The sequence below is a fragment of the Theropithecus gelada genome, chromosome X (genome assembly GCF_003255815.1).
Source record: "Theropithecus gelada isolate Dixy chromosome X, Tgel_1.0, whole genome shotgun sequence".
In the NCBI taxonomy this organism is placed as follows: domain Eukaryota; kingdom Metazoa; phylum Chordata; class Mammalia; order Primates; family Cercopithecidae; genus Theropithecus; species Theropithecus gelada.
In genome coordinates this window covers 49695519-49718713 of record NC_037689.1, presented here as the reverse complement: position 1 = coordinate 49718713, position 23195 = coordinate 49695519, and the positions used below count along the sequence as shown (strand labels likewise).

The following is a 23195-nucleotide window of genomic DNA, read 5'->3' as shown; positions in this document are numbered from 1 at the left end:
GTGATAAAAGGAAGAACATTTTCAAAAGGTCACAAATAATGAAAATTACTCAGCATGAATCACAAAATAAGTAGAGATTTCAAAAACCAAAGGAACTGAATTATTTCTACTCATAAGATAAACTACTAGAATCATGATAGCTACTATAGTTAGGGAGTTTTTCAATGGATATTTTTTACATGTAATAATTTCTTACTATTTTGAAATAATTTTAGATTTCCAAAGATTTTTCCCACATATCCCTCACTCAGTTTCCTCTAAACTTTACATCTGACATTGCCATTGTATATTTATTAAAACTAAGAAACCACCGCCAGTTCATTACCATTAACTAAACTACAGACTTTATTCAGAGTTTACCACTTTGTCAACTAATGCCCTTTCTGTATTCCAGGATCCCATCCAGGCTAGCACGTTGCATTTAGCCATCATGCCTCATTAGACTCCTCTGATCTGTGATAATTTTTCAGCCTGTCCTTGTTTCTTGTAACCTTAAAAGTCTTAAGGATTACTAGCCAGGTATTTGTAGAATGTTCCTCAATTTGGAGTTGTTTTATACTTTCCTCATGGCTAGACTGAAGCTATGGTTTTTGCAAAAGAATAATCATAGAGGTTAATGTCCTTATCATTATATCATATTGGAGGCATATGATATCAATGTGACTTATCACTGGTGACATGAGCTTCTATCACTTGGTTAAGTGGTGTTCATCACATTTCTTTACATAAAATGACTACTATTTCCTCTTTTTATACTCAGCGCTTTAGATGCAACACACTAAATTCAGCCCACATTCAAACGGGGAGGGGAATCAATCTCCGTCTCCTGAAGAAGGGAATATCTACTGTTATTTCGGATTATTCTGTGGAGGGAGATTTGTCCCTTCTCCCTTATTTATTTATTTATTTATTTATTTATTTATTATCAGTATGGACTCATGAATATTTTATACTTTGGGTTGTAGTCTAATGCCACATTATTTGGGATTTTTTGGTCAAATTATTACAGCTTTGGCCACTGAGAACTCTTTCAGTTGGTTTATGTGTCCTTTTGATAGACTCTCATCCCTTTGTTTTTTTTTTTTTTTTTTTTTTTGAGACGGAGTCTGGCTCTGTCGCCCAGGCTGGAGTGCAGTGGCCGTATCTCAGCTCACTGCAAGCTCCGCCTCCCGGGTTTTTTACGCCATTCTCCTGCCTCAGCCTCCCGAGTAGCTGGGACTACAGGTGCCCGCCACGTCGCCCGGCTAGTTTTTTGTATATTTTTTAGTAGAGACGGGGTTTCAACGTGTTAGCCAGGATGGTCTCGATCTCCTGACCTCGTGATCCGCCCATCTCGGCCTCCCAAAGTGCTGGGATTACAGGCTTGAGCCACCGCGCCCGGCCCATCCCTTTGTTTTATGAGAACTTTCTGACTCTCTAGCACTACAAGATGCTCCACGTTCCTCTTGTATATTCACTGCCCCAGCTTTAAAATCAGCCATTTTTCTGAGGATTCCTGGTTCTTTTTATTGAAGAATGGGGTTAGAAATCAAGATCTGGGTGCTGGGTGTGATCATTGCTGCTGAAGTGTCATTGCTCCCAGAGTCTCTCCGTAGAGAGAGCAAGAAAATGTATGTATGTACTCTAATCCATGTATATACACATTTCTTTAATTATTTCTGCATCTGTCCATCTCTCTTTCTCTCTGTTTCTCTCTCTCTCTCTCTCCATATATATATGTGTGTGTGTGTGTGTGTATGTGTGTGTGTGTGTGTATATATATATACATATATATATATGTATATATATATATATACATATATATATATATATATATATACACACTAGGGCAAGAACCCCGGGATACAGAAAGCCCTCTGTCCTTGCAATAAGGCAGAGGGTCTAATTGAGCTGATAATACAAGCCATCTGCAGATAGCAAAACTGAAAGAGCACACTGTAACACACACCCACTGGGGCTTCGGGAGCTGTAAACACTCAACCCTAGATGCCGCTGTGGGGTCAGAGCCCAAAAACACTCCCCACGACCTGCCCTTCTGCATGCTCCCGCTAGGGGGTTGAGCAATGGGACACCAAAGAAGCAAGCCACACCCCTGTTACATACCCAGAGAGGCAGATAAGGGAAATCTCCTCCCATTTCATATATAAAGCTAATTGTGAGTTCATAGTGATGTCTCTAACTCTAATTTGGTACTACAGAGTTCATTTCACCTTTATTTCTTGCTTATCCATAATCTCCCTCTCTGACAGTGAGAAACCTGGTTCTCAACATGCATCATGAATTTACTTATTTATTCAACCCTAGACATACGTGCAGGTTGAGAATTAGTAACCACAATCCCAGTGAAAAATAAATTCAGCAACTAGAGTTCAGTTTTTATGGACCATTCCTTTTGTCTTTAGCTTTCAGTTTCCTTCAAAACACCATTCAGCAAAGTTATTTATGCTAACTTCTTTTCCCCCACCTGCTTCAGCGAGGTTATGTCAAACACTGTAATAAAGGCAGATTTAGTTGTCATAATCTATATTCCATCCTGAGATCCCCTGATATCCTGCTGATTTTTTTTACTATGCATACATTAAAATGTACTCTTTTTTGACGTACGGTTCTATGAGTTTTGACAAATGCATTGAATCATATATCCACTCAGTGTTTTCAGTAACATACAGATCAGTTCCATCATCCTAAAATCCTACAGATTTTTGTTGAGGGGGGACTATGAGAAAGCACTTGGAACAAAATCTTTTTTCCTTTAAATATTTGGTTTTATGTGATGATGTTAAGGTCAGTTTATTTCCATATTTCCAAAAACATGTTTAAAACTTTTACAAATATCCTTACTCACCAAGAGTTCCTAATTACAGACTTTAAAAAATATTTATAGGTGTGATTATTAATTGTCAATTATAAGTCTTAACAGAGTAACACTGAAGGCCCAAATACTGTGTCTTACTTTGTAACTCTCACTGCAAAAAAGAGGAGCTTGTCTATAGGATGCAAGCTCTTAATGGTTACCTATCATGAATCTCAGTCCCTTACAGTGTTTGTCATACCACTATCTAGCAAAGAAATATATATTCAGTGTTCCATTAAGACATGAGATCTAAATTTGAAAATTCAACCCTCTCATTTTACTGTTGAGATTAAAATTGAGAAAATTTAAGATAGTGAAGTTCCTAGAAGTCAATCACAGGATGGCTAAGATTCAGTCTATTGTGAATTTATTGCATTATGCTTTTGGCTCACAACATGGGAAAATAAGCACTGCTGAGAGTCACTGTTGGACTTTGACAAATCTTCAAAATTGTTTTGGCCTACCATTTAGCAATTATGCTCCATTATACATATTTTTCATCTCTATTCTTTTCCACACCTGTCTCCTTAAGAAATGGCTGCCAGAAGATTTCTTTTTAAAAGTATAGTTTGGCATCTCTCACAACTTTATGCAGGTAAATCCTGTGCATAATTAGGAGACAATTACAATATTTCATAAAGGTCATGAAAACCTACACAGAACTGTCCTATAGACAACCCACATTGGATGAAAATAATTGGTGTTGAAAAATTAAAGCTAAAGGGGCAGCTTCACCTGCTTATTGAACTGACGGAATTGTTAGTTTTGTCCAGTATCTCATAGCTGTCTGGTGGTTGTATTCTGTTGCTCTCTTCTATGTGCTAATAGGAAACATATGTGCATAAATTAAAACCATAACAATTACTTCATTTTCTAGAACCTAAAAAGCATATCTCAGAGATATTGCACGTTCAGTTCCACACTACTGCAATAAAGTGAATATCACAATTAAGTGAATCATACCATTTTTTGTTTCCCAGTGCATATACAAGTTATGTTTATACTGTACTGTAGTCTATTAACCGGGCAATAGCATTATGTCTTAAAAATAATGTACATACCTTAACTAACAGTATTTATTAATAAAAATGCTAATGATCATCTGAGCCCTCAGAAAGTCATAATCTTTTTGGTGGTGGATGGTCTTGCTTTGATGTTGATGACTGCTGACTGATCAGGATAGTGGTTGCTGAAGATGGGAATGACTGTGGCAATTTCTTAAAATAAGACAACGATGAAGTTTGCCACATGAATTGAATCTTCCTTTCCCAGAATATAGTGCTTTCAAAAAATGTGATGCTGTTTGATAGTATTTTACCCACAGTAGAACTTCTTTCAAAACAGGCATCAATCTTAAACCCTGGCACTGCTTTATCTGCTAAGTTTATGGAATATTCTGGATCCTTTATGGTCAATACAACAATGTTCACAATGTCTTCACCAGGAGTAGATTCTGCCTCAAGAAACCACTTTCTTTGTTCATCCATAAGAAGTAATTCCCCATCCATTCAAGTTTTATCAAGAGACTGCAACAATATAGTCACATACACAGGCCCCACAATTAATTCTAGTTGTCTTGCTATTTCCACTACATCTGCAGTGACTTCTTCTACTGAAGTGTCGAACTCCTCATAGTCATCCATGAAGACTGGAATCATCTTCTTCTAAACTCCTGTTAACATTGTGATTCTGACTACCTTCCATGAATCATGAATGTTCTTAATGGCATCTGGAGTGGCAAATCCTTCCCAGAATAATTTCAATGTACTTTGCTCAGATCCATCAGAGAAATCTGCATCTATGGAACCTATAGCCTCATGAGGCTTATTTCTCAAATAACAAGACTTGAAAGTTGAAATGGCTCCTTGATATAGGGGCTGCAGAATGGATGTTGTGTTAGTAAGCATGAAAACATTAATCTCCTTGCACTTCCTTCTCAGAGCTCTTGAGTGACCAGGTACATTGTCAATTATCAGTTTTATTTTGAAAGGAATCTTTTTTCCCTGAGCAGTAGGTCTCAACAGTGAGATAAAATTATGAGCAAACCATGTTGTAAACAGGTGTGCGGTCATCCAGGCTTTGTCATTCCGTTAACAGACCACAGGCAGAATAGATTTATCATAATTACTAAGGGACCTAGGAATTTTGGAATAGTAAATAAGCATTAGCTTTAACTTAAAGCCACTAGTTGCCTCAGCCTTTAATAAGAGATACAGCCTGTCCTTTGAAGCTTTGAGGCCAGGCATTGACTTCCATTATCTATCTATGGAAGCAAGCCCTAGATGGCATCTTTTAACAATACAAGGCTATTTTGTTTACACTGAAATCTGTTTAGGCTAGTCACTTCCATCAATGGTTAATATGGTTTGGATGTTTCTCCCCTACAAATCTGATATTGAAATGTAATCCTCAGTGTTGGAGGTGAGGCCTGGGGGGAGGTATTTGGGTCATGAAGGAAGATCCTTCATGAATGATGGCTTAGTGACATCCCACTGGAGATGAGCGAGTTTTCACTGTGAGTTCACATGATATCTGGTTGTTTAAACATGTGTGACACCTCTCCCCTCTGTCTCTTGCTCCTGCTCTTGCCATGTGACAACCTGCTCCCACTTCACCTTCTTCCATGAGTAAAAGTTTCCTGAGGCCTCACCATAAACCCAGCAGATGCTGGCATCATGCTTGTACAGCCTATAGACTCATGAACCAATTAAACGTCCTTTCTTTATAAATTATCCAGCCTCAGGTATTTCTTTATAGTGACATAATGGACTAACACAGAAAATTGTATTGAGGGCGTGGGGGCTCATGCCTGTAATCCCAGCACTTTGGGAGACTGAGGCAGGCAGATCAGGAGTTCGAGACCAGCCTGGGCAACATGGTGAAACCCTATCTTTACTAAAAATAGAAAAATTAGCTGGGCATGTGGCACATACCCGTAATCCCAGCTACTTGGGAGACTGAAGCAGGAGAATCACTTGAACCTGAGAGGTGGAGGTTGCAGTGAGCCGAGATTGCGCCACTGCACTCCAGCCTAGGCGACAGAGTCTTAAAAAAAAAAAAGAAAAGAAAGAAAGAAAAAGGAAAATAAAAGAGAGAAAATTGCACTGAGAAATGGGACATTGCTACAAAGATACCGGAAAATGTGGAAGTGGTTTTGGAACTGGGTAATAGGCAGAGGTTGGAAGAATTTGGAGGGCTCAGAAGAAGGCAGGAAGATGAGGGAAAGTTTGGAACTTGTTAAAGACTGGTTGGGTGGTTGTAACCAAAATGCTGATAGAAATATGGACAGTGAAGGCCATACTGATGAGGTCTAGGTTGGGAATGTGGAAGTTATTGAGAACTGCAGTAAAGGTAAATCCTGTTACACCCTAGCAGAGAACTTGGCTGCATTATGTTCATGTCCTAGAGATCTGTGGAAGTTTGAACTTAAGAGGGATGACTTACCATATCTGGCAGAAGAAATTTCTAAGCAGCAAGGTGTTCAAGAAGCCTGTTAGAAGACTAGATGCTTCTAAAAAGCTAAATCAGGAGCAAAGGAATGACTTAACATTGGAACTTGTATTTAAAAGGGAAGCAGAGCATAAAATTTAAGAAAACTCACAGCCTGGCCCCTTGGTAAAGAATCCAGGCAGGCTGCAGAGCAACCACTTCCTAGACACAGTAGCATAACTAAAAGGCAGCCAAGTACTAATATCCAAGACAGTGGTAAAAAGGCCTTGAAGGCATTTCAGAAGTTTTTAAGACAGCCTCTCTCATCACAGGCCCAGAGGCCTAGGAGGAAAGGATTGTTTCAGGTACCAGTCCCAGTGTGTTACTACCCTATTCAGCCTCAGGAAACTGCTCCTCACATCTTGGCTGCTCTGGCTCCAGCCGTGGCTCAAAGCGGCTCAGGCACAGCTCAGGCCACAACTCTGGATGGTGCAAGCCATAAGCCTTGGCAGTGTCTATGTGGTGTCAAGTCGGTGCATGGAATGCAAGAGTGAAGGAGGTTTGGAAGCTTTCCCCTAGATGTCAGAGGATGTATGAAGAAGCCTAGGTGCCAGTAAGAAGCCTTCCACGGAGGCAGAACCCTCACAGGGAGACTACTAGGAAAGTGCAGAGAGGAAATGTGGGGTTGGAGTCCCCACAAAGAGTTCTCCCCACCAGTGCACTGCCTAGTGAAGCTATGAAAAGGGGGGCTGCTGCCCTCCAGACTCCAGAAAGGTATAGCCATGGACAGGTTGCATCCTGAGCCTGGAAAAGTTACAGGCACTCAACTCCAACCCGTGATAGCAGTCACAGGGGCTTCAACCTGCAAAGCTACAGGGATAGGGCTGCCCAAGGCCTTAGGAACCCAACCCTTGCCCCAGTATGCCCTGGATATGGGACATGGAGTCAAGGAGATTATTTTGGAGCTTTAAGATTTAATGCCGACCCTGCTGGGTTTCAGACTTGCATGGAGCCTATAGCCTTTTTCTTTTGGCCAATTTCTTGCTTTCAGAATGGTAGTGTTTATCCAATGCCTGTACCACCATTGTATCTTGTGAGTAAATAACTTGTTTTGACTTTATAGGCTCGTAGGTGGAAGATGAGTCTCAGATGAAACTTAAGACTTTGAACTTGATGCTGGAATGAGTTAAGACTTTTGGAGACTATTGGCAGGGCGTAATGGCGTCTTTCAATGTGAGAAGAACATGAGATTTAGGGGGCAAGAGGTGAAATTACATGATTTGAAGATTTATCTCCTCTAACTCTTATTTTGAAATGCAATCCTCAATGTTGGAGGTGGAGCTTGGGGGTGGTGTTTGGATCATGGGGGAAGATCACTCATGAATGGTTTAGCACTGTCTCCTTGGTGATGGGTGAGTTTTCACTCTGAGTTCGCATGAGATCTGGTTGTTCTGGTTGTTTAAAAGCATGTTCCCCCCACCCCTGCCACCTTATTCCCCTTTTTTGCTGTGTGATGTGTCTTCTCTGGCTTCACCTTCTGACACGAGTAAAAGCTCCATGAGGCCTCACCAGGAGCTGAGCAGATGCCAGTGCCATGCTCTTACAGCCTGCAGAGCCATGAGCTAATAAAACCTTTCTTTACAAATTACCCATCCTCACATACTTCTTTATAGCAATGTAACATACAAACACAATGGTTTTAGTTATATTTTCTGGATAATTTGCTGCTGCACTTGTTGCTTTACCTTGAACTTTTATGTTATAGAGATGCCTTCTTTCCTTACACATAATGAACCAACCTCTGCTAGCTTCATGATTTTCTTCTGCAGCTTGCTCACCTCTCAGCCTTCATAGAACTGAAGAAAGTTAAGGCCTGCCTGACTCTGGATTAGGTTTTGGCTTAAGGGAATGTTGTGGTCGGTTTGATCTATGCAGATCACTCAAACTTTCTGCATATCAGCAATAAGGCTGTTTCAGTTTCTTATCATTTATGTGCTCACTGGAGTAGTACTTTTAATTTCCTTCAGAAACTTTTCCTTTTCATTTACAACTTAGTCAACTATTTGGCACAAGATGCCTAGCTTTTGACCTATCTCAGCTTTTTTGATGCTTTCCTCACTAAGCTTAATCATTTCTAGCATTTGATTTAAAGTGAGAAACGTGTGACTCTTCCTTTCACTTGAACACTTGGAGGCCATTGTTGGGTTATTGATTGGCCTAATTTCCATATTCTTGTGTCTTAGGGAATAGGAAGGCCATAATAGAGGGAGACAGACACCGGAATGGCTGATCAGTGGGGCACTGAGAACACACACAACGTTGATTGAATAAGTTCATCATGTTATAATGGGCACAGTTCATGGTGTGCCAAAACAGTTACTATGGTGATATCAAATATCACCAATCACATCTTGCCTGTAATCCCAGTTGCTCAGGGGGATCACTTGAGGCCAGGAGTTCCAGACCAGCCTGGGCAACATAGCAAGACCCCACCTCTAACAAAATTTTGTAAAAAAATAGGCTAGCCAGGGGTGGTGGTTCAGGCATGTAGTCCCCCTACCTGGGAGGCTGGGGTGGGAGGATCCCTTGAACCCAGGAGGCTGCAGTGATTGCACTACTGCACTCCAGCCTGGGTAACAGAACAAGATTGTCTAAGAAAAAAAAGAAAAGATCATCAATTACAAATCACCATAACAGATAAAATTATAAGGAACATTTGAAGTATGGCAAGAATTATCAAAACGTGGCAGAGGCATGAAGTGACCACATGCTGTTGGAAAAATGGTGCTGATAGACTTGCTTATTGCAGAGTTGCCAAAAAACTTCAATTTGTAAACAAAACAAAAGCAATATCTGCAAAGCACAGTAAAGTGAAGTGCAATAAAACAAAATATGCCTATACTACATCAGCTTCATTGAGAGAGAGAGAGACAGGGAGAGAGAGAGAACGAGGGAGAGAGGAAGCCAAGGAGGATGACTAAGAGGCAGTTGCCCCCGGCCAGGACTAGGATGAGGTGTAGAGGCTGTGTCCCCCATCTCCAGGGCTGGACTGAGGCCCGAGCACTCCTGCAGCAAAGCCAGCCTTGCCAAATAATGTCTCTATGAGACCGGAGGATTTTCTTTTCTTCTAGGCAGGTTTGGATTTGGGGTGGATTTTAGTTTTGTTTCTCTCCCCTCTTCTTTTTTAATGGTGTATTATCTTTGTTATTTTTATTTTATTTTTTGAGACAGAGTCTTGCTCTGGAGTCACCCAGGCTGTAGTGCAGTGGTGCGATCTTGGCTCACTGCAAGCTCTGCTGCCCGGGTTCAAGTGATTCTCCTGCCTCAGCCTCCCAAGTAGCTGGGATTACAGGTGCATGCCACCATGCCCAGCTAATTTTTTTGCGTGTTTTTAGTAGAGACGGGGTTTCAGCATCTTGGCCAGGCTGGTCTTGAACTCCTGACCTCGTGATCCACCCGTCTTGGCCTCACAAAGTGATGGGATTACAGGCATGAGCCACCGCGTCCGGCCAATGGTGTTTTACCTTTGATTCACTTTTAGACCTCACCCCTGGTTGTTATCTTTCTTCATCAACATCTTTTCCCGATTTTGTCCCCTTCTTTCCCCAGATCTCTTAGCTACCTTCCAACCCAGGGAGCAGCAGTGTAGACAGGAAGCCAGAAGCCTGAGACTCCATCTCCTCTCCTTCTTAGAGCCTGGAGCCGGCCAGGAGAAGGAGGTGGTGTTCTCCAGTTCCCCAGCACTGAGGAAGAATGGGGTTCTTACCATGTCACCCTTCCCTTTGTCTCCTGCTCCAGGACTGGGCCACTTCTGAGTGAGTCAGCAGATCCCAGCTCAGCTCACACTGAGAATGTAAGAATGTGTGTGTGTGTGTGTGTGTATCAAGTTCAACTTCTCCCTTTAGGGACCTATAATTCCTCCAGATGGCAAATGTCCAAGTCTAAGTAACCAGGGGATTTATTCAGTCCAAAGCATGTGGGGGAGGTTGTATCAGTCAGGGTTCAATCAGAGAAACAAACACTCTGATTGAACAAATATAAGATGATACACATATGGGGGTGATACACATATAATAAGGGACTTATAATAGGGTCGAGGCCTTATTGAATTGTGAAAGCCGGTTAATCAGTCTCAGTGAGGCTTTTGTCTTTGCATCATATGCTGGAACCTGAAGTCAGCAGGGAAGTCAGGAAGAAGAGATGTTGCAAAGTAGAGGAAGCAAGGGTAAATAGAATCCATGAGGAATATCTGGAGCTCTCAAGGACTGACTGGGACCCATGTTGATCTTCCACTGCCTCTAAACCTCCAATTTCAATGACATGAATGTCCTGCCAAAAAAAGTGGGCATTCTTTTTTATGGAGCTGGGAGAAGGAAGATATGAAGGAGAACTGGAGCAATTGTGGGCCCAGCTGCTGTCCCCCCACCAAGGTAAGCCAGGATATAAGCAAAAATATTCATGAGCTGTAGTAGCACCTTTCTTAGCATAAAACAAATGTGGCTACTACTTTACCTTTGCCTCCTAAATCTTTTACCAAATGCCTCTTGTAGCACAAGCTATCTCAGAACCATTCAGGGAACTCTGAGTAAAGTTTTAGTTCAGCTAAGTGAGCAGAGTATAAATCCCCCAGAGGCAGACCTTCTAAACAGCAGGTGGGGAAAGAACTGCGTAATTTATCTGCTTTCACTTTTGCTAACACTGACACTGTCACTTGAAATCCCAAATGATTTTTAAAAAATGTTTTGTTAATATTATTGCTGGTATGTACCCCATGAAGTTATACAGGGTGCCCCAAACTTGGAATTCTAGTTTTAACACTCTTCTTATGGACTATAAATTCTCTTTTAGGACTCTTAAGATCTTTTCCTGACAGCAGACCTTGGTAGGGGCTTCTTGAGGCTCCCAGACCCCCGGGTAGTTGTCCCTAACTTTGGATCTCAGTGAGTAGGAACTTCGGTCGTTATGTTCCACTCTAAATTCTAATCTCATTATGCAAATTGCTCTACATTTTCCCAAAAACACAGAGATAATACTCATTTCAAGAAGTATTATCAAAGAAAGCCATTGTCAGGACATAGGATGTTTCATTACATCCTTCTTTCCCAAGAAAAGTCTACAGAGAATGGTGTGGTATAGTTCATGGGTGTTGGGGAAAAGGGGATCTTCTGAATTTATTCACACAAATAACACATATAAAATAAAGACGAATATTTTTATTGAGCAGTAATTGGACATCCAGTGCCCTTATTTAATTTATATTAAATGAGGCATAAAACAATTTTTAAAGCAATTTAAACAGCAGAGAGAATTTTAAGCAATGTGAGGATGTCAAATAGGATTTTTCTACCAATTACACCCAATGGTTATGTGTAAGTATAAACAATTTTTATTGCAACTTGTTCTTAAAAGTTAATTAAAATGTATTTTCAAATATGAGAGAGTTTTATACCAGTAGCTGGCATTTACAGGAAATAGCTGTCCCAGGAGGACTTCCTGGAAGGTAACCCTGTAGGAGTTCCCAACCTTAAAACTTTAAGAAAACTTAATGCACAGAGTAAACAATGTCATGTGATCAAATTTAATTTAATTCTTACCAGCTACAGTGTACTCAAATTTTTAAAAATTAATATATGGATTCAGAAAATGTAGACAATCTCATGTTATTTATTCTGAGGGAATGAATTATCTGGTTAGGAATTAATCTACACACTACTTCTTCTCTTTTCCTTTTCTGAGACTGTGTGTGTGCATGGCCAAGTGTTAGGAATTAATCTGCACACTACTTCTCTTTTCCTTTTCTGAGACTGTGTGTGTGCAGCCAAGTGTCAGTATCGACAGAACAAAACTATAGTTTGTCTTATTTTACTTCTAAAGAAGAAACATATTTCTGAAATTTTCAGGTTAACTGAAGAACTTGATCTTCAGAAAAAATTGTTAAAGATGAAAAAAAGTAAAAAGGTAACTGTTTTCAGAATGTCAGATTTGAGTACATGCATCTAATAAGGGTATTAATTTTTTCAACAAAATTCGGAAAATCTAGAGGTCAACTATAAGGGAACAAGGGAAAAGAGGCATAAATAAGTTGCGTATGCACTCATGTAAGAATAAGGGGTAACAAAAGAGGCATAAAGAAACCAAGAGGAAAGGAATGAGAGAAGGAATGTATGGAAGAAAGAAAGGAAAGCAGAGAGGAAGGAATGGAAGAGATGGTTTTCAGCATATATTGTGGAAATTAGAAGACAAAAAGCAAATCTATTAATCTATTGACAATTCTAAATTAGTCAAACTGAATTTTAAAGTCCAGTGTACTTAGGTGGCATCTAGCTGGACTGGGTATGAGGCCTTCAGGATGGCATGCACTGCACTCGGTCTTGGCCCTCCTCCTCGGATGTCTCTGAGGTGCTGGAAGACTCATCCGATTCTTCATCTGGAAATTCGGCTTCACCACTTCTCCAGCCCCGGTGATGACCTCTCTGTGTCAGGTGACGCATGAGGAACCAAAGCATGTACTGGTCAAACAGGCTGGCATGGTGCAAGCTATCTTCATCTCGTTCCCACTTGTTCTTCTTAATCACCTTCTTTAATCCAGTAAGCTCAGTGGCAGCTTTAGCTGTGGGTGTCCAGATCTTCACATTATGATCTAGGCCACTGGTCGCCAGCACAGGTAGGTAAGGGTGGGGTTCAAGACAGTTTATTGTACCTTCTCTGTTCCCCTTTAGGAACTGGATGATCTGGCAGGATGATTTCTCCCAGAAGAAGATATGCCCGCAATCACTACCGCTCACTACAAACTCACTCCTGGGGCCATAGAAATTAACACCTTTGACTGTGGTATTATTTCTGTGCCCCTTAAATCTCTTAGTGTATTGAGCACCATCACTGTGAGAGGAGTCGAAGAGGTAAATATCTTCGTCATTGTAGCTGGCCAGAATCTCTGTGCCATCGTGACTGTACACAACACAAGTGATGTTTGTTGGGAAAACACAATTAACCAGATGATGAGGAGTGAATTTCTTGAGCACTCCATTGTTTTCTTTCTCATCAATTCTCCTCTGGTCATAAATTCTTACAAACTGATCTTGTCCGCCCACTGCAAATTGGTAGGTATTGGCGGGATTCACAGTAATTGTATATAGTCCCACTTTCTTATCCTTTTCTCTTGTTACCACAACTTTTGAAGCTGGCCGGTCTTGTCTGAGGTCAATGGTGAAGACAACAGCATCTTCACCTGAAGTGAGGAACTTAGAAGGAGAGTCAGGCACCAGAGCCAACTTGTGGGCAGGTCCCCTGTGCTGGGCCACACACTTAGTATTCTCGAAATATGATGCATTAATTAGTTCTGCTACCCGTACCTGCCCATCACGGGCACACATGGCCAGGGTGGAATCACCACAATTAGGAAGGAATTTGGCCTGGAAGACATTATTTGTGTGACCACTTTCAAAGTTGAGTACTGGCCTCTGCCGTACCCAGTCCCACACTATCACCTTTAGATCATCACCGCTACTGGCCAGCCGGGTGCCACGCTGGTTAAAGTGTACAGTATTGACACAACCGACATGGTCTGCAAGACGATATTGCAGGCGGAGACGCTGCACAAAGGCTCTTGCCCCACAGGCCTCATATACAAATCGGGGACGTGAACCCAGCTGCCGCTGGTGAAGAGCAGTAACGACCTGCCAGCGAGGTAGAGGCAGGGCAGATGTCTCTGAGGAAACCCACTCCTCCAGCGCCTGATCCTCCTCTAACAAGTACTGCTCATGGTTGGCACCACTGCATTGTGGACCCGCCCGAGGCTGTTCTTCTTCCTCCTCCTCCTCCTCCGCCTCCTCCCCTCCCTCCGCCTCTTCCCTTCCCTCCTCCTGTATCTCCTCTTCTTCCTCCTCCCTTTCTGTCTCCTCCTCTCCCACCAAAGGGTAATGGAATAAACTTTCACCACTCATGAGGAAATGCTCAAAGTCCTCCATGCTGTCAAGTTCGATGTCTTCACTTGCACTTTCTCGGTCTGAGCTTCGATTTTCTGTGCCGACATTGTTGGGGAATCCACCATCCGTGGTATCACTGTCATCTCCGGTCATTGTCACACTCTGCTCTGAGGTCGCTATGTCAATGTCTGAGGAGGCCTCTGTCGCCGCCACTGCTCCAGACTGCTCCTCTGGGCTGCTGAACAGGCTTTCAGTCCCTAAGTCTGGTAAGCCATCTGTGCTTCCCTCTTGGTGGGACATCTCGAACGATCTTTGCTGTAGTTGATCTGGAACTGCAAAGGCCAGGCCCCTAAAAGCTCTGGGAAGAAAGTTGGCCTGCGGTTAGGACTGATGGTCGTGAAGGAAGTAAGCGCGTGGCAATCAAACGCCAATCTGATTGGCTAAAGGGGACAATAAACTATTCTGACAAGGCAGTTGCCAGTATGGGATCCCATGAGGTTCAGAAAGCTTCTTACCTGCTCGCCTCCTCGCAGCATCCAGATTGCTCTAGGTTTTCCAGGCCCAGAGCCCCACCCCGACAGGCATCTTACACTGTGAGTAGCTGCGGGTTTTTGAAGATGAAACTTGCTGCACCTTGGAAAATGTTCTTATTAGAGAACCATGAGCAAAAGTGATCCTCTTTAAGCAAAATAGTTTTTAGAAGCCTCTCAGTGTTTTGCTTGAAGGTAATGTACTCTATAAAATGAAGATGTAGGCAAGAACAGTGAAAAGTTAGCTAAGTGTCCCACAGCTAGTGACTTTTGACATACAAGAAATATCTTAAATCGAGCAGCTTGAGGGAAACCTTGAGTGCTCTAACTGGTAGAATCGATATAGGGTTGCCAGATAAAATATGGTATGCATAGTTAATTGCATTTCAGATGAAGGATGAATACTTTTTTTAGTATGAGTAGGTCTCAAATATACATTAGATATATTGCCACTAAAATTTTATTTATTATTTATCTGAAATTCAAATTTAACATGGTGTCCTCTATTTTTATTTGTTAAATCTGGCAGGCTCCTTTAGTGAAAAGAATTTAGACCCTCAGTGTAATGAAGGCTGAAATCAACTGATCAATTGAAAGTGGACATTGAAATGAGTAATGGCTTCACCTATTTGAGATAGAAGTAGTACTTCCTTTTTTTCTTATGCCACTAGAGTTCTTATATATTTATTTAGAGTTAATTCAATTTAAGATACTTAGGGAACACCAACACAATTTTATGGAAAAAGAAATTATGTGATGTCATAGAACTATAAAATCTCTTACATATCACCCACAATATGTCAGAGGTTTCTGTGGGGCCTCTAAGGAACAGAAAACAGCTCTACAGAGACAGTTAATTGGCATTACTGTGTTAATTTAATAGTTTCTGTGAATGAATTATCTAAGGTGATGTCAGCATATTTTCAAAGGGCTACAGTAAACTGCTAACTAAGAATGCCAGAATGAGGAAAACAAAGTTTCCCTCAGAGTAACTGCAAGATAAATGCAAAATTGATTAAAAGTAGAAGTACACAGTCTTCTAAAGAAAGCGGATGGTTCCAAGGCCAATAGTAACAGAAAGATATGTAAAAGAGTATTCATAGCAACTTGTAAAGCCTAGCACAGCAAACTGAAAACCACTGAAAAGCCCATCAGGAATAACATGGATATATAATGGAATAATGTACAGAAGTGAGTAGACTACACTGGAATTGAATACATGAGCATGGATGAATCTTTAACACAATGATGAGTGAAAACACAATTAACAAGGATAGTCAATAATTTCAATTTTTTGCAAGTCTATATTATTTTCATATAAAATAACATCATTTAAAAAGGCAAGGGAGTAATTGATTCACAACTCAGGATAATGATTAAAGTTCAAAAAGAGAAGGTTGAAATCTGAGAAAGATGGAACTTCAAAAATTCTTGGCATTATTTATATCTTATCCTCAGTATAGGTGTCCAGTTATTCTTTTTATTATTTATTGCTAGGCATACACATTTTATGTGTATGATATATTGCATAGTAATTATTTAAAAGAATTCATGTTCATAAACAAAGGGTCTTGCTCAGCCATGGAACACAAAAACAGGAAACCTAGAGCATCAAAGCCTAACATACCCATAAAGGAATTATCCAGGAAAGGAAGTGTCTTAGTCCATTTTGCTTTGCTCTAAAGGAATAGCTGAGGCTGGGTAAGTTAGAAAGAAAAGTGATTTACTTGGTTAAAAGGTCAGCAGGCTATACAAGAGGCAGGCACGAGGTTCTGCTTTTAGTGAGGAACTCAGGAAGCTTTAATCATGGCAGAAGGAGAAGGGGAGCGGGAGTGTCATGTGGTAAGAGAGGGAGCGGGAAAAGAGGAGGTGCAAAGCTCTTTTTAACAATCACATCTTGTGAGAACTAATAGAGTGAGAAATTACTCATTACCTGGAGAGAAGGCACCAAGCCATTCATGAAGGATCTATCCCCATGATCCAAACACCTCCCACCTGGCCCCACTTTCAACACTGGGCATCAATTTTTTTGATAGCTTTTAATTGTGCTTTTCTTCAGCTTAGTTCATTAAAATATATTTATTTTAAACATCCTATAAATAAAGTGACCACCAACTAATGTGGAATATAGGTCACCCTTCAGTATGATATTTGTTTTAAGCAGTGTTTCTCATAGGAATTTTATTGATTGTACAGTAGTTACAGTAATGTCAAATATAATGATGTATACAATTTAAACGAGATAGGCCGGTTAAGAACTTACATAATATAAAAATATACATATTAAAAGTTAGCCAAGTGGACAGATGCATGTAACAGGGAGAGCAGGTAACAAGAACCCCTTTAATTATCAGTCAAGGGCCCAGATGCAGGAATCTTGTTTTCCCCTCCATTACAGTAAACAACGTTCATTAACAGATACAGGTCTTCCAGATACATCTAAACACACAGGAGTAAGTTGTGAATTGCTACGTGTACAGTCTAAAGTGGTGTAATTGTGATCTTCCTGTGATACTCCTGAGAAAAAGTAAATAGTGAACCCCAACAAGTAGTAGGAAGCATTGGTCTTTTATCATAGGTTGGACTTGAAGATATTTAACTCCTGACATTAATATCTGTAAACAGGCCAGGCATGGTGGCTCACATCTATAATCCCAGCACTTTGGGAGGCTGAGGTAGACATATCATTTGAGGTCAGGAATTTGAGACCAGCCTGGCCAACGTGGTGAAACCCCATCTCTACTAAAATACAAAAAATTAGCCGGGTGTGGTGGTACACACCCGTAATTCCAGCTACTTGGGAGGCTGAGGTGGGAGGATCACTTGAGCCCAGGAGGTGGAGGTTGCAGTGAGCTGAGATCACACCACTGCACTCCAGCCTGGGCGACATAATGAGACCCTGTCTCAAAAAATAAATAAAAATTATAAATAATAAAAGCCAGGCATGGTGGCTCATGCCTGTAATCCCAGCACTTTGGGAGGCTGAGGTAGGTGGATCACTTGCAGTCAGTAGTTTGAGACCAGCCTGGCCAACATGGCAAAACCCCCTCTCTACTAAAAATTAGCAGGTCATGGTGGCGTGAACGTGGTCCCAGCTACTCGGGAGGCTGAGGCACAAAAATCACTTGCACTCGGGAGGCGGAGGTTGCAGTGAGCCGAGGTTACGCCACTGCACTCCAGACTGGGTGACGGAGTGAGACTCTGTCTCAAATAACAAACAAACAAAATATTCGTAAACAGCGCATGCCCCCTTTTATGTTTTCTCCAAAAATGGCACGGACTTAGGGTGGGAGAATTCCGATGGTCGTTTGACCTAACAGTGAACTACTGAACTACTGTTTAAAATGTGAGAACCTTTCAAAAAAATTAGACAGGTGTGATAGCACGTGCCTATAGTCCCAGCTACTCAGAAGGCTGAGACAAGCGAATCCCATCCCTTGGGCCTGGGAGATTGAGGCTGCAGTGAGCTGTATTTGCGCCACTGCACTCCAGCCTGGGTCACGGAGTAAGACCCTATCTCAAAAAATAAAATAAAATGAAATAAAAAATAAAGTGTGAGAACCTTTTAATACTATTTAGTTACACAGTTTAAAAAATGGGGATCATCCATAGCTATAAGCCAAAAGGTAGAAGGGAGTGCATCTTAATTTTTATGCTTTTAGTTTTACTGTTCTGTGGTTTCTATGGCTGTCCTAAAGAATGACACTGGTACACTGCTGGTTTCTTTACCAACGCAGACACTAGTTAGAGCACTTAGATCAGACAAAACCTGAAATAGAAGAAATGCCACTCTTTTTCTCTGGGATCTTCTAAGAAACTAGACTAAAATTATGAATTATTAAAGTTTCCTATTGAGTGGTGGTGTTTTTATGTATGTAACTATCCAGAGAACAAATCAAATAGCTGTCTAACACTTGCGAGAGCATAGACTTTTGGTATACTTCTGATAGGGATCAAGAACCCCGAGCAGCAGTCAGAGTTCTTTTCTTTTTTTTTTTTTTTTTTTTTTTTTGAGATGAAGTCTCGCTCTGTGGCCCAGGCTGGAGTGCAGTGGCATGATCTCAGCTCACTGCAACCTCTGTCTCCTGGGTTCAAGCAATTCTCCTGCCTCAGTCTCCCGAGTAGCTGGGATTACAGGCGTGTGCCACCACACCTGGCTAATTTTTCTATCAGTAGAGACAGAGTTTCACCATATTGGCCAAGCTGGTCTCAAACTCCTGACCTCAGGTGAGCCATCCACCTCGGCCTCCCAAAGTGCTGGGATTATAGGTGTGAGCCACCAGGCCTGGCTAGAGTTATTTTCCTACACACCCCATTTACCCTGCGCTTGTGCCAACTACTATGATATATGCATTTTGAGGGATTATGGTTCACAACGTATGCTTAAAGATCCTCTTAGAGAGATTTCTCTAGTTGAGTAAAAACCCCTCTATAAAAAGGTGGCAGGTTCTGTGAACCTAAAGATAAGACTCAGTGTCTCTCTGAATACCTTTAAATTACTGCTAGAATGGGAAGTTCCTATTTAGGGGAAAACAATATTAAAATAACTTGAAAGTCTATTTTATTGGTAACTTAGAATGCAAAATATTTTATTTTAAAAATTCTAAAATTTGGAAGCAAGCTAGCCTAGGTTAAATAATATAGTTTCTAGACCTGAGTGTGTTCATTTGGGGCTCAGTTTTTCTGTTTAATTACAAGAACAACTTCCTAACTTCCTAGGTGGGAACACTACTGTTTTGGAGATCTGCAATTAGATAAACTGATCCATCTCAGTTGGTAACACTTCTTTTTTTCTTTGGTAATGGTGTAAAATTCTAGAATAAATGCATTTTTATCTAGTTTTACAGTGACAATTTCATTCCAAAATCTATTGGGAGGCATATACCATATATAGGAAGCCATCTTCATCCTTCTCACTCCTCATACACCTCTGAAATCAGCGAGGTGATGCTCATCATTCTGTGCCCAGTCACCGACAGGAAGAAGGCTTGATTAGCACAAGGAACTTTGTTTCATCCAGAACAGGCAGCTGCTTCTCACTCTTGTATCCTGTTATCACGGGGATTCTGGTTGGATGCTGCTCTCCGGTAAGTGAGACATCTACTCTTTGTCTTAAGGTGCAGGCTGCTTGAAGGTCTTCTGAGACATGGTGCTGGGGCCTGGGGGTGGGGGCAGGGGGGGCTAGGCTGAGGAGGCAGGCTGCAGAGACCCTGAAGGTCTGGTGGCTCTGGAGAGGGGAGGAGAGGGAGAGTGGTGGTGGCTCTGACTCTCTTCGGGATCAAATTTTAACACAAGATTTGAGGGTACAAATATCCAAATTATATCAGGAAATCTTAATCGGCTTTGGATATGTCTTGACCCGTTGCAAAGAACAGTTCCAGTGTTAGAGGGTGAATCAGATTACTTTAACCTGATGCTATTTTATCAATCTGCTTTTCATATTTGCTTATTAGGCAAATTTTGACTATAAATTGGCTTTTCATTTAAGTTTTTGTTTAAGTTTGGCTTTACATCTCATCAATTCATTTTATATATTTCCATTCTCGTTCATTAATCCACCATGCATTTATTTAGGACTTCTATGTGCCATGTACTATTCTAGGTACTGATAATACGGTGGTGAATAAAAGTGGCATTCCGTTGACTCATGGAGTATGTAATATAGTGGATGAAAGAGAAAATAGACAAATTAATATATAGATAGACCAGATGAAGCAGTAAGGAATATTATGGAGAGAATTAAAGTTGTGTAAGTGCATATAAAATATGAGTTGTTATTTTAGATAGCACATTCAGGAAGGACTCCTTAATGGGGTGACATTTAAGTAGAGGGCCGAATGAAAAGAGAAATAGATCCTTAAGTACCTAGAGTAAGAACATTCCTTATAAAGTGATACTGAGTGCAACTTATCTGAAGTAGGATCACAATGTGAGTGTTCATGGAACTTCAAGGAGGCTGTGATTCAAACAGTGTGAGTAAGCTTTAGGGAGAGTGACAGGCAATGAGATTGGAAGTAGCCATGGCCAACTAAACAGAACCTTGTTGACCATTATAAGGAATTAGAGTGCTTTATTTTATTCTAAGTGTGCTGGAAAACCTTTGGGAGCTTGCCAGCAGGGGAATGCATTGTGTGACTTACTTTTTAAAAGGATGACACCAGCTATTGTGTGGAGAATAGCATGGGAGGAGAAGAGAGAACAGATGTACTAAACTATTGCTCTAATCCAGGTGAGAAATTAAACTGGATTAAACTAGTGTTGGAATGGTGTAGGTGGAGAAAATTAGTTAAGTTTGGAATATATTTTGAAGTGGAAAAGGCAGCATTTGCTGATGAGCTGAATATGAGTGTGAGGTGAATTAGCCTGTCAGCAAGAAACATACCAGTTGGGTAATTGGAAGCAGTTCAATAAGTGGGCTCCTTACAAAGGTGAGAGCAGGCTAAATCACAAGGGAAGCATGCAGACATCATTGCTATTACGAACAGGAAGACATTATACTCCTAAGCCAAAAGGTATAGAGGGCGGAGAGAAGTTATCAAAAACCTGAGACGAAAAAGGGAGTGTGGAGAGTCTGGTGTGACATAGCCATTCCTCTGTGAACCCATAGAGAGGCAGTCAGGGAAATAAATTCCCCAGATTTATTCTCCTTTCTGTGCTCTCCTGCTGGTGCTTCCCACTCAATCACATTAAGAAGGGAGGAGAAGGAATCTGGATGTGTAAATGTAAGCTATCCAGCCTCTGGTGGACAGATAGGAATCAATGGTAACTCCTAAGTATTTGACAGGAATAATGGGTTAATGGTGGTGACATTTACTACAGTGAGGATTAGGGATGAAGATGGGGAATCAAGAGTTCTGTTTTATTTACATCAAGTATAAAAATGTCCACAAAACATTGAGAAAACAGAAGCACTGAGTTGGCAATTGGATACACATGTCTGGAGTTTACAGGAAAGATTATAAATATAGATATAAATTTAGAAGTCATTAGCCACTGGGAGTAAAGGAGATCACCTAGGGAATGAATATAGTGAGAAAGCAAAGATCTGAGAACTAGGCATTGGAAAACTCCAACATTTACTTTAGGAAGAGAGGAGAAAACAACCATATGGAGCAGAAGGAGCAGCCAGTTATGTAGGAGAAAAATATGAGAATATGAAGAAAGTGTAGAATTTATTTTACAAAGTTGGGTGTGATTGACTGTACCAAATATTGCCAAGAGGTTAAGAAAAAGCCTTGGAAGTGACCACTGAATTTGGTAAGAGGGAGGTAACCAGTGACTTATTGTAACTCTTTTATAAGACTTACGAGAAAAAAGCTTGGCCAGGAATGTCTGGGGAGAGAAAGGAGAGGGAAGAAGTGATGATGGTGAGTGAGGAGAGACAACCCTTATAGAGTTTTGCTGCAAAGAGAAGAGAACTAGAGTGATAACAAAGGGAAATGGGGTCAATAGATTTTTTAAAAAATCAGGTTTATCACAGGATGTCATATACTAATGATAATGATTCAGTAGTGAGGGGAAAGTTGTAATGCAGGGGGGACAGAAGTTTCTGAAAGTCTTAAATAGGGGAGAGAAAACAGGATTCAACGCACAGGTGGAGGGGTTGTAGCAGGAGAGGAGATGAAATATTTGGCATGGAGGCAGGCAGGTTGTTAGATCTGGTGGTGAAAGAGTATATGCATGTTATCTTCTAACTGCTTCCGTTCCTGAAGTGAATAAAGAAGCAAGGAAATCACTTATGAATGAGAAGGAATACCTCTGTGCTAGAGCTTTGAGACAGAAGAAGGTTTGGAACTGCCAACTCAGAGAATGAGAGAATTAGTCCAATAGAGAAATGGAGATTTGTTGCCTGGAAGCAGATCAGACCACTTTTAGTTTCATAACACAAACGTAAAGTGAGACAGCATTGCTACTTGTTTTTCTCTAACCATTTCAGATACTTGAGGACAGAAATGGAGTAGGCAGATACCTGGATTGAAGTAAATTCCAAATTCTTTTGCTAGTTGATGATGACAGAGAGTTGGGGGTGGGGGACAAAGGAGCTTAGATTTTACATAGTGAAATTTTATAATAACAAACCATGAAATTTAACTATATTAAAAAGGGAATTAAGGACTTGAGGAAGAAGATGGAAATGGCAAATATGATAGGGTCAGCAGGTTGGAGGTCCTAGGGAAGTCAAAGTTTGCTCTGATCAGCAAATGTGTTCAACTAGGCCTGCAAGTATATATGAAGCTTAGGAGGACAGGATGATTCAGAGCACTGTCATGTGGACTCAAGCTATTAAGGCAAAACAATTCGATTAAAAGAGTAAAGTAGTTCACTCTAAGATGTGGCTCAATTTTCTTAGAAGCTATTTTCTTAATCTAAGGGGAACTTCCTACTCTGGGGAAGATGTTTTTTAGACAAAACCTTCCAGTGCCACTTGAATATCCCAGAACATTACCGTAACTACTC

The 23195-nt window shown here is 40.9% G+C and overlaps 1 protein-coding gene across 3 annotated transcripts in view; it reads right to left on the bottom strand.

The window, feature by feature from the left end:
- Window positions 1-11476: 11476 nt before the first annotated feature.
- DCAF8L2 (DDB1 and CUL4 associated factor 8 like 2) overlaps window positions 11477-23195 on the bottom strand; it is a 170276-nt gene continuing 158557 nt past the window's right edge. For all 3 annotated transcript variants that reach the window (XM_025372963.1, XM_025372965.1, XM_025372966.1), the window contains one exon: window positions 11477-14566. In XM_025372963.1, coding sequence (XP_025228748.1) covers window positions 12628-14508 — 1881 coding nt within the window. In that variant the 5' untranslated portion in view covers window positions 14509-14566 and the 3' untranslated portion in view covers window positions 11477-12627. The remainder of the gene's footprint in view (window positions 14567-23195) is intronic.